Genomic DNA, 12134 nt, shown 5'->3' on the forward strand with positions numbered 1-12134 from the left:
CCCCCCCCCCCCCCCCCCCCCCCCCGCCCTGCACAGGCTGGGCTGCTCAGCAGCGGGGCTCTGGGGAGGAGGCAGGACACAGAGCTGTCAGAAGCGATGCCGTGGCTGCGGGCCAAAGTGCATAGGCAGGTTGTGCTCCAGCGGCACGTGGACGGGAGCAAAGTCGTAGTTGACGCGCACATTGGGCAGAGGGGGCACATAGGGTGCTGGGACGGGGCCCATGTTGAGAGGGAAGTTGTTGAACATGGGCCGGACGGGAGGCAGGGGGAAGGGCGGGTGCACGAAGGCATAGGGGGGGATCTGTGGCTGGTGCAGATTCTGCGGGACGGGCCTTGGCAGAGCTTCGATCCTCTGGACTTTCTCTGGAGGCTTCTCCAAAGGGGGCCCGATGCGTTTGAAGGTGTTTTCTGAACAGGAGATGGGATTTAGTAGAGAAAACAAAACCCACTGTGCTTGCATGTGGGCTGGGACTTGGGCTGCATATCCTGACCTCAGTCCCACCTGCCCCAAGCTGAGAGCCTAGAACATGGGGCCAAGCCACGAATGTCTCACGTTCAGCATCATTCTTACCTATGGACATAGGAGGGGTGGCCAGGCCACAGTGAGGCCGATTACCGTGTGTGTGCATACCAACCCCCCTCAGCTGTCCAGACCAAGTATTAACTCAGTGATCACCCTGGAAGGTGGTGGATTCCATGAAAGACTTTCTTTCAGAGCCAGAGCCTGGAAGGCCACTCCCAGAAACTCCATTTCATTCCTTTGTGACATCAAGAGAGGCCAGGGTGGGCCTACTGTCCAGTGTGGGTTCTGTCTGCCTCGTAAGTTCAAACCATCCCTTGGGACCTCCTGACCATCAGGGGGATGTTGAAACTCTCCTACGCTTCATAGCCTCTCCCATGTGGAGCTGGATGGATGCCTGGCCAGTCCCCGGCTGAGTGGAGGGCTAGCCATGAAACCCGCCCCCCGCCCCACATATGGAGTGCGCCAGGCACGGGGCCCCGTGCTGGGGGAGCGCTTGCCTCCATTCTTTCTCTTCTGCTCCTCTTCAGCCTCCTTCTGGATCTCCTCGATTAGCTTCTCATCATCTTCCTAGGAGAAAAGTAACAAGATGGTGAGCTTGCTCCAACCAGCTCCATGTGGTGCTGAGACCCCAATGGGACCTGGGGGAGGCCAGCTTGCTACCAGTCAGCAGACTACTCATTCCCAGACCCTGAGGGTCTCCTTGCTTCTTCAGTGGATGAGGCTCCCACAAGGAAGCCCATCTGAAAGGCCATGGCTGAGGAGTGGGGTTGTACACAGTGGTGGCCACGTGGGGGAGGGGCAAGAGCCTGCTTTGTTCACTCAGCTGTAAAGCAAGCAGAGAGAGGACCTTCTGCAGCTCGGGGTGGGCAGACTGATAACCCAAGGGTTTGGGAAGGGGGTGGGTCTGGGGTGGGCAGGGCTTGAGGAGTTTCAGATCCAGAGTCTACAAACTCTGAGCACGGCACCCTTTTGTGCAAAGCCCAGCAGAGTCTTGCCGATTCTCTGACCTCAGGTGGACAAAGGCCTACTCAGGCCAGCTGAGCCCTGAAGCTGGCCTTTAGCTTCTAGACAGCTGGTAGGCTGTAGAAGGAGCTGTGTCCTGCCAGCAGAATGGCGGTCGGGGTGGGGGCCCGTGTGTGGGAGGAAGAACACAGCAGTTCCAAGAGCGAGGTGACGGGAGAAGAACATCACCAACTGCGTGGATTTGAACTTAACGACAGGCAGGCTTGTTTCCTGGGGTCTTCCAGCTGCTTCTCCAGGAGTCAGCAGCAGTCAAGCTGGGGAGAAGTGTGAGGAGGGCACTGGTTCGCAGTATGGGGGCAGGAGGGCAGAGACAGTCCAGTACTCAAGGAGGTGTTTCCTAGACGAGGCATTGGAGCCTCCCCACATGGCCAGGTGTGTCCCAGGCTGGAATGGTTTCAGTGATAGCTCTGGATTTTTCACGTTGATCTGAGGCTCTGACCAACTGATGGCACCCAGGGAACTTGTGAGATGTGAATGGAGGACCATAGAAAAGGCATGTGAGCTGGAGAGAGCACCCTCCCTGGACCAGCGGAGAGCGTGGTGGTCCCACCTGAGTGATGGACAGTGTGCATGTTTACTTAGCACGTTATTAATGTCACTGCCAAGACTGCAGTCAGGGATTTCACCATACACTTATGAACCTTGAGGACTCAAGAGTCAGGAACAGCTTTTTTTTTTTTTTTTTTAAAGATTTTATTTATTTATTTGACAGAGAGAGAGAGACAGCCAGCGAGAGAGGGAACACAAGCAGGGGGAGTGGGAGAGGAAGAAGCAGGCTCATAGCGGAGGAGCCTGATGTGGGGCTCGATCCCATAACGCCAGGATCACGCCCTGAGCTGAAGGCAGACGCCCAACCGCTGTGCCACCCAGGCGCCCCAGGAACAGCTTTTAATCAGCGTGTATTGGACACCTCCTAGTGCTAGACACGGTTCTGAGTTTACTGGTTAAACTTCTGATCAACAAGGAGTCTAAAAGTCATGAGTAAATAGTTATGTAACATACTCCCTTTGGTAGATAAAAAAAATCTTAGGACAGAGTCACTGCAGGCTGTGGGCTCTGTGGGCAATAGCGGGAGGCCCTGTTAAATTCACTGACGTTCTCCCACCCTCAGGCACCAAATGACAGACCTAACAATGGTTTCTAGGTTTTTTCCGCATTCTTTCTGACATTTGGAAATTCTTTTTTTTTTTTTTTTAAAGATTTTATTTATTTATTCGACAGAGATAGAGACAGCCAGCGAGAGAGGGAACACAAGCAGGGGGAGTGGGAGAGGAAGAAGCAGGCTCCTAGCGGAGGAGCCTGATGTGGGGCTCGATCCCATAACGCTGAGATCCCGCCCTGAGCCGAAGGCAGACGCTTAACCGCTGTGCCACCCAGGCGCCCCCTGACATTTGGAAATTCTTAACACACAAGTCTTTCTCAGCCTCACCCTGCCAGGTGTTCAGAGCAAAGCAGAAGGAAGAGGAGAGAGAGCTACCAGGTGCTGAGAGGAACCCTCGAGGACGCCATGTCTGTCTCCCAGACACACAAATGCAAGACATGCAAATTCTCTATTAAAAACCCCAAGACATGGTCATCTAGCCTCTCTGTGAACATTCCAAAGGAGGGAACAGATTCCTCTACAAAGAACCACTAAGCCAACTGACGCAAAGGGCTTCGCTAACTCAGCACAGTTTGGTGGGCACAGTCTGAAGGTCTCTGTGAGAATGTAAAGACATGCTACCGATTATCTACAGAAGCTGACAAACCTCTTCATTTTGGTGCCAGTGGGAAGGTCCAGGAAAAAAAGATTTTTAATCTTAAAAAAAAAAAAAAGGAAGCGATCCAGAAAACTATCAGGTGGGAGAGCAGGTAGCTCCCACTAAGTGACTTGAACATCTCAGTCTCAATACCTCATCTGTAAAATGGGCTGCTGTAAGGACGAAATGAACTCAAGTATGTAAAGGACTTGGCACAGAGCACGCACTATTAAAGGCAGGAAGGTCATGGAAAACGGGAGAAATAAAGACTTTTTTTTTAAAGATTTTATTTGAGAGCGAGAGCACATGAGCAGGGGGGAGGGGCAGAGGAAGAGGGAGAAGCAGACTCCCTGCTGACCCAGGGGCTCGACTTGGCGCTCAATCTCAGGACCCTGAGATCATGACCCCAGCCGAAGGCAGACAACCAACGGTGCCACTCACGTGACCCTAAAGTGTTAGCTTTTATTTTTAAAAGATTTTATTTATGTCAGAAGAGAGAGGATGCAGCACAAGCAGGGGGAGCAGGAGGCAGAGGGAGAAGCAGGCTCCCCGCTGAGCAGGGAGCCCGATATGGGACTTGATCCCAGGACCCTGGGATCATGACCTGAGCCGAAGTCAGATGCTTAAGCAACTGAGCCACCCAGGTGTCCCAGAAATAAAGATTTTAGAAAGATGAGAAGCTTCAAGAAAAAGTGGTAAAGACTGGGAGATGCCCCCAACATTTGCCTCTGTGGCTTCTTCATGGGGCAGGTACTGGGCTTCCTGACTGTATTAATTACGGCCACTGAGTAAATTGTCAGTTGCATCTAGAATAAGGGTCAGATGGTTCAGATTTCAACTTCCTCCGACTGACTGGAGTCACAGGACACTTTAGAAACTAACAACGAAAACGCTTTTCAATATATGTATTTTTTAAAAAAGATTTAATTTATTTATTTGCCAGAGAGAGAGAAAGTGCGTGCACACAAGTGGGGCGGGGGGGGGGAGCGGCAGGCAGAGGCAGAGGGAGAAGCAGGCTCCCCGCTGAGCAGGGAGCCTGATGTGGGACTCGATCCCAGGACCCTGGGATCATGACCTGAGCTGAAGGCAGATGCTTAACCGACTGAGCCACCCAGGCGCCCCATGTATTTTTAAATTACATTTTTAGCCAAACATGTTAGACTCTAAGGTGAACACTTCTTACTTCATCTGGGGTGGGGGTTCCTTCCCAAGCAATTTCTCTTAAGCATTTAAAGCTCCTCAAGTCAAGAGTGAAGGCAGACTGAATCATACACTTTAAAAATGGCAAATCTTATTTTATACATATGTTACCATAATTAAAAAGAACTTTAACAAAAAGAGTGAATGTGGCAAGCTTAGGGTTGATTTTGAGATAAAACATGAAGACTGGTCCCCTTGGGTTTGGGCTGAGGGACAGATGGGCTCCCGAGGCCTTTCTGGAGGTGAGTTCCCTTGGGAAACATTCTAGGCGCCCTAAGTGTCATCGTTCATGGTGAACCAGGACACCTGCGAAAAAGGCTTGCCGCTCTGCAAATCTAGGACACACCTAGGCTGCTGGAAGTGGGGAACAATAGGAGGAAAGCAGATGAGAGAGCCGGGTGCAGGAGCTGGGTCGCCGAAGTACCTGACCTCCAGCACCCCCGGAAGGGGCTGAGTCACGCAGAGGAAATCCAGGCGTGCTGGAGCAGCCGGCTGCGGCAAGTCTTATCTTAAAGCAGCACTGGCTTCCTGACGGACAGGCAGCTGGTGCGATGAAAGAACTCCAGTTCTGGGGCTCCACAGAGCTGGGCTTGAGGACCCTGTTACCTTCTACAACCTGACCTGGAGCCCATTCACAGCAGGGTTACTGTGAGAGGCAAATGCTCTCTCTTTTACAAAGGGCCAAGCACAGCGACAGCAAGAATGAAGTTAATGTTTATCGAGGGCTTACTACGTGCCAGCTTCTGTTGTAAGCACTTCACAGAGGCTGAATCTTCATAACCACCCCACTAGTAAGGCCCTATTAATTAATCCCCGTGTGACAGATGGGGAAACAGAGACTCTTCACCACATAAACCACAGCTTTCTGAACTGGAGCTTCTGGAGCAGGGACTGCAAGGCCCCTGGAACTCGGCCCGCCCGGCCCTGAGCACTGTCGGAGGCCCTGCCTTGTTCTAGAACGAGTGCATCTTATCCTCCTTGAAATACAAGAGGATTCCTACTCTCTGGGATGGGCAGAACTCCGAAATCTCCTTTTTCCACTAAATACAACACGAGAATAGGTCAAAACAAAATACCTCCATTCAAGAAGATGAACAGCCAACACAGCAGAGAAGGGGGTCACTTTCCTGGCAACTTTTAGGGAATTCTTTTCTTGGTCAGCTCACCCAGAAGTGCACATAACATCCCTTAAAAAACATTCATTCGCCAGTGTCTGACTGGCTTCCCTTGGCAGCTGGCCTTTGAGACAAAGCCAGCAGACCCCTCTCACGCAGACGGAGCCAGGAGCTCCAGAGCCCACAAATGTCACCTCTGGAGCTAGAAGCCCAAGGTGCAGGCCAGGCTCTACCACTGAGGCCCAAAAGGACTTACTGGCCCACAGCGGCAGGGTCTCCTGTTCCCTCTGACTGGGCCGCCGTTTTTAGCCCATCTCCAGAGTGGGAACACCCACTTCTAGATTTCCCTGCCTGACATGCTTTGTCCTGAGGCTACCAACTTACTTGCATATCACAGTTTTCCCAAGGAATTTTCTCTTTCTGCCACAAAAGATCAGTGTTTTGATTCTCATACACATTAAAGCAATTTTGGGAAAAAAAGTTTAATGAACACCCAAATAAAAAAGTCACCAGTAATTTCTCTCCAGAGAGGACTCCTGGGAATGTTTTGGCCCACTTCCCACTGGTTGTGTTTGCATCCCCACCTCACTCAGAAACCCCCCAAGGTTCTCTTCTGGAAGGCCAGCTCTGCACACTCAGGTCCTACCTCCTTGTGTCTTACTCTAGTTCACATGCACACGCCGTATCTTTCCCAGCCACGAGGGGCTGACAGAGATTCTCCCTGCGAGGAAACTGGCTCTGAGAAGCAGTTACATGCTGAAGATCACAGAGTCATGAGAGGTGAAATCAGGACCAGCACAGAGCCTGCTGCTCCTTCTGGGCTGGCAGCCCCCAGGGTGCCCGGGCAGTTAGGGCCCCTCCACTCCAGCTCCTTTGCCCTCTATAAGGCCAAACTGGACCCTCTTGAGACCCAAGCTCCCCTTCACACCCTGCCCATCCGGGCCAGCTGGGAACCGTGGGAGGAACAGACGGTCTGTCAGTAGTCACTGCGATAGGCACCCCAAGCGGCCTTAGCGAACGGCCACTGAGGGTGACATGTCCTCCTGCACTCCTCCATCTGGCCTTTGGCATGGGCTTTAAGATGGATCCAGTAGGCCTGGATGATCTCCATTCTCTGTCTGCTTTCCGGCCCCTCCTAATCTTGGTGAAAATTTCCACACAGATCCATGGAATGTGCATATAAGCAAGGCTAGGCTGAAAGAGGAAGGAGCAGACACCAGTCGGTGGCAGTCAAGATGTCCCAGGATGGGCGGGTCTCAAAAGACCGAGTGTAACAAAACACCCGGATAGGGTTTAAGAGAACCACCTAAGCAGTTTTTATCGCTACCCATGGCCACTCTGGGCAGGGAGCCCATAGCCCACAGCCAGATGCAACGAGGACTGTGAAGGGAACACAGCACCCACGGTGGGCCAGTGCTCCCCAAATGCAGTGTGAAGATAAAGGAATACAGCAGAATGGGGCGTAGAGTCTCACTGCCCCGCAGATCTGGACGAATACTTTAAAGGACGAAATGAGTGGGTTGCATCTTAACAGGAAGAAGGTTTTATTTCCTCTCCCTGAATTCCTTTGAGCTCAGCAGGACACAAAGTGTTGGCCTGACTCAGAGGACTTGGACACGCCTGCTTCACATGGAGGCGGCGGAGAGCACGGCGAGGGCACGAGGCTGATGGCAGGGGCCGGGCTTCTCCAAAACACAGACTCAGCATGGCAGTCGCTGGCAGGAAGTGAGGTAGAGCTCGCCAGAGAGGTTTTAATTAAAAAAAAAAAACAGCCCAAACCTCGACTCTGTAACCTGCCCCTCAATAAGGAAGCTTCGCAGCTCCGCCCGAGCAGCAGGGTCTGGACAGGAGGAAATGGAGAAGCTGCAAATGGTTTGAGAAAGAGGAGGTTTCTGCCAATCAGACATTGACAATAATCGCCAGCACAGGCTGAAGGGCCCTAAAATAGACGTGTGAACGACTGGCTCCAGACTGCTCTTGCCAAAGCTTTGAAAAGTCCCTTTGAGCCTGTTTTCTTCAACATTTCTGATCACCGTGGCTGGCCGCCTGCTTGCCTGCTGTCCAGCCTCCTGTGACTGCGGAGGAAGGATGGGTGACTTTTCTTCTTCATTTAACTTTTCTCCCCTTAAAAAGGTGACTGGGAATTCCAAGTCAACTGCTGCTTCCCTCCTGCGATTTTCGGGGGGGGGGGGTTGAGGCTGGGATCCAGGTCATGTGTGGCCACAGCTGTTGTTAATAAACTTGCAATGATTTCATAAAAGGCTTCCAAAGGGCTGAGGATTTAGTTTCAAATTATTCCCAGATCGGCGAGCAACACCAGACCCTAACCCCCAACTCCAGCTGTCCCCCTGCAACAGGAAATTGGGGGGAGGAGGGTGAGGCACAGCTCGGAGTGGCACATGCTGTGCAGCTGTGGTCTGGAATGGGCCAGTGGGGGGCTGGACGACGTGCTGGGGAGGAGCAAAGACAGCCGGGCTCTTGGCTGGCCTCTGCAGCTATCTCCTTAGGTCACTGAGACCCAGCACCCAAATGCCGTTCCATCTAGAGCTCCCCAGCAGGGACCTGGAGGAAGCATGGAATGTGGTCATGTTTTGACTCCTGTCAGGGTCAAGTCCTCAGCCTGGGGCCTGCTGGCATTCGCTGAAGACGACACTTATCTACATGCTGCCACCCTCCTTGGTAAAGTCCTCAGTGACACCTAAATCCGATCAAGGACACTGTCAAGATTTGGAGATGCCAGGCCCCCCTTCTACCATTGGCGACTTGCTCAATGGGGAAAGGGTCCAGCGATGGTTCTACCCCTCTATGGAGGCCCAGCTAGCTCGCTGGGCTCAGGGACCCCGACGAGCACCTACTTGGTGAGCTGCCAAATTTGTGACCTGTCGCTCCAGGGCGTGGAGACTTCTACAGTAAAAGGAGCTGACATCTGGTCCAAGACTGGGCTTGCATGCCACTTTTACCAAGCGACCGAATCTCGTTTTCCTCATCTGTGGACCGGGAAAGTAGTCCCGTCTCCATGTTGTAACAGGAGGGTATTTAAAAGTGACCAGAAATAAGATGCTGAGGGAAGCTGGGTCGATGGAGCAACAAGGGGGCTCACATTACCATCTTTGTTTCTTTTGTAGAAGGTACATTTAAAAAAGTTAAGGAAACAGGGGTGCCTGACTGGCTCTGTTGGTAGAGCATGCGACTCCTCATCTCAGGGTCGGGAGTTGAAGACTCACATGGGGCATAGAGACTATTATTATTATTTTAAAAGATTTTATTTATTTATTTATTTGAGAGAGAGAGAGAGAGAGACAGCCAGCGAGACAGGGAACACAAGCAGGGGGAATGGGAGAGGAAGAAGCAGGCTCCCAGAGGAGGAGCCTGATGTGGGGCTCGATGCCAGAACCCTGGGATCACACCCTGAGCCAAAGGCAGACGCTTAACGACTGAGCCACCCAGGAGCCCATATTTTTTAAGATTTTATTTATTTGATAGAGAGAATGTGTGCACAAGTAGACAGAAAGGCAGAGGGAGAGAGAGAAGCAGGCTCTCTGCTGAGCAGGCTGCTGACTTAGCCACCCAGGCGCCCCGGCATAGAGCTTACTTAAAAACAAACAAACAAATAAGAAGTTAAGGAAACAATGCTGAAGCCAAAATCCAGTTAATGACTTCACCTTTGGTCTACCTTTCCCATGGGCCTTCTGCCTCTCCTGGATCCACTCTGAAATGCTCTTCCCCTCTCCATTCCTGCAACACTCCCTCCTCCTTTCCCTGGCCACTTAAACACGGGTCTCAGAGTTGTGCGGTATCTTCTGCACACTGGCCCCGCAGGGAGATGCTGGGCACCAGGGTAGTGTGGGTGGTGCTGGAGCCACAGATGGGAGCAGCCAGGCGGGTGGCTTAAAGACGCCATGAGAAACAGCCTTGGCTGGAGCCCCGTGCCACGTTTATGGACCACAGTCTTTGTAGAAGTGGGATGACACGTCTGCCCTAGAGAATGATTACAGAATTAAATATATTAGCACAGGTCAATGTCAGGTTCAATTCAATGTCGGCCTGGGAAAAATAAATAAGTCTCCTCACCAAATGGCTAGGCGGTAATGGTATCAAATTATAAACTGGTTGTAAAAGCTCCAGGGTTTTATTTGAATCGAACAATCTTTTATATTCAAAAATCAAAGAAGTTATGGAAAATAATTCTGTGCAGTTTCTGGTAACCAACACCCAAGACAGACACTGACTTTGTTTTGTATTTAAAGAAGAAAAATGCTGTTAAGAATTCTGCCCCACTTCTTGAATCTAGACGGCCAGGTGACTGCTCTTCTGACTAAGGCCTTGCTAGCCCGTGCCGCTCAGTCAGCCGCAGTGGATCTGGATCCAGTCAAGCACCGGGGTACCTCTCCCTCCACTGCAAAACGACGTCTGCTCACTTATGTGTTCATATGTGGCTCTGCATTCTGCCCCCCAGTCAGAAAACTGTGGTTTGCTTCTTTTTTTCCTTCCTTTTAAAAACACATTTTGTTTTTTAAGACTTGTGGTTGAATGTTTTTGGCTTCATTTTGATAAGTAACAGAGAAGGCAAGTTACATTCGTCATTTTAGTTCTCATACGGAGTTCATTCAGGTTCCCAAGCAATCTCTAGTCATTAAGGGATAAAACTCAACTTCTTTCCAAACCACGAAGGGACGAAGAGATTCTTCCTGGCCTTGCTGGTTAATTAAGCCGGAGAATAGGCTTGGATGACAGGGCATGCTTTGTTTCCCTGAACTTCTGAATGGCTTTGTGTTCTCAGAAGCCCCAACAGATGCTGGCTTGGAATCCAATCAGTCTCCTGGTGAGAATCAAGGAAACGGGGCTGATCCCAGATTTGATGGGAATGGGACAAATGGAACCAAATCTCTGGCTGTGGCTGCCTGAGGAAATCGGAGGGATTTGTATTTGCCTGACCTTCCTTTTGAACTTTATTTTGAGCAAATACAGAACCTTTTTCAGGGTGGACGACAATTCAACAAGAAAACTTACGGCACCCAAATAAGGTCCCGGGACACAGAAAACCTTTAACCAATCCACGCATAGTAGGAAAAGGGAGGTGGCAGAAGGAACAAGAACGAGCGGGAGGAGAAAGGAAAACAGTGCTGGCCGAGGAGGAGAGGCCAGCGGCTGAACCGCTGAACACCTTCTGGCGTGTAACTCCACTCAGCTCTTTGTTTCCAGAAGGCAACTTGGGGAGAGGGGGGACAGAGGGAAGAGAACTTTGTAGGAGATACAGCTGAAGAAAAAGAATCCTATTTCCTCATGTAAATTCTAGAGATGCTCAGGCCCCATATGCTGGCTGCACCGCACTGAGGAAGTGAGTCAGCAGAACTGCCAGGTCCCGGGAAGGTTTGTCCCAAAAGGCAGCATGTATCACACCCTGGTAAGCACTTGCCACCGTGGGCTGTACCGCCTTCCACTGAACCAAACCAACAACAGAAGGATGACCTGTCTGTTTACAAAGCCTGCCTTTTCCTTCAGTGATGGGGGCACGGTGGGGGTAGGGAGGAAGGCTTGCTGAGACTCTCAGCGGGTGGCAGAGCAATTCCTAGGTCCCTCAGCCCAATTTTCTGCCCAGTGAGGAGGTGGTTCCTGACAGTCACACACCTGGATTCCATTGAGGGCTCACCGATTTTCAAAACTGGGAGCTCCCAGGATTAGGGTTAGGCCAGGAGAATGGTTCGCTGTGGTTACCCTGACACCTCCTCTCATTGGGCATATTGGAGATATTTGAAACCAGGGGTAAAGTCTGATGACTAACGACCTATGCTTTGGCTTATGAAGTGCTGGCATGAATCATGTTTTAAAGATACTTGGATTAATGGCCAATCTTGAAAAATCGGGAGATATTAAAGTCCAGATTTCCACCTTCTCTGGAGAATCTAAAGCCATGGTAACCACGAGTACAATCTCACCTGGCGACAATCTGTGGGAACAGAGTAGCAGCCTTGGTCAGGGCCTACACCCTTTCCGGTATGCCACTCCCTCACCATATCCTATTGCTCCAGACCTGGCCCACTTTACATTCTCTATCTATCTATCTATCTATCTATCTATCTATCTATCTATCTATCTATTTAAAGACTTTATTTATTTATTTGACACAGAGAGAGAGAGAGACAGCCAGCGAGAGAGGGAACACAAGCAGGGGGAGTGGGAGAGGAAGAAGCAGGCTCCCAGCGGAGGAGCCTGATGTGGGGCTCGATCCCGGGACTCCAGGATCATGCCCTGAGCCGAAGGCAGATGCTTAACGACTGAGCCACCCAGGCGCCCCTCTCCAATCACTTATGTTACTATTTGCCTCTGTGGAAACTTGGGTCTGAGACCCCAGCTACATGTTGTTGGTGTGCTATTTGTAAATCCTTTCATGTATTTGAGTGAGAGAGAAAGAGAGCGAGAGCGCGTGCACATGTGCAGGGGGAAGTATGGAGGGAGGAGCTCGGAACCTGACATGGGGCTTGATCCCAGGATGCTGAGATCATGACCTGAGCCAAAATCAAAAGTCAACTGCTTA

General features: G+C 51.1%; 1 protein-coding gene across 5 annotated transcripts in view; it reads right to left on the bottom strand.

Moving 5' to 3' along the window:
* Positions 1–70: 70 nt before the first annotated feature.
* Positions 71–12134, bottom strand: part of RNF216 (ring finger protein 216) — a 141956-nt gene continuing 129892 nt past the window's right edge. Inside the window, exons 16-17 of one of the 5 annotated variants that reach the window (XM_040634735.1) lie at positions 1020–1089; positions 71–407 (exon numbers count right to left, since the gene is read on the bottom strand). In XM_040634735.1, the coding sequence (XP_040490669.1) occupies positions 88–407; positions 1020–1089 (390 nt within the window). In that variant the 3' untranslated portion in view covers positions 71–87. Of the gene's footprint in view, positions 408–1019; positions 1090–7157; positions 7440–9125; positions 9578–9712; positions 10419–12134 lie in introns of those variants that run through there. The other 4 variants (XM_040634737.1, XM_040634736.1, XM_040634739.1 and 1 more) reach the window with 4 other exon arrangements.

This window comes from Ursus maritimus, unplaced genomic scaffold (assembly GCF_017311325.1).
Source record: "Ursus maritimus isolate PB19 unplaced genomic scaffold, ASM1731132v1 scaffold_2, whole genome shotgun sequence".
NCBI classification, from domain to species: domain Eukaryota; kingdom Metazoa; phylum Chordata; class Mammalia; order Carnivora; family Ursidae; genus Ursus; species Ursus maritimus.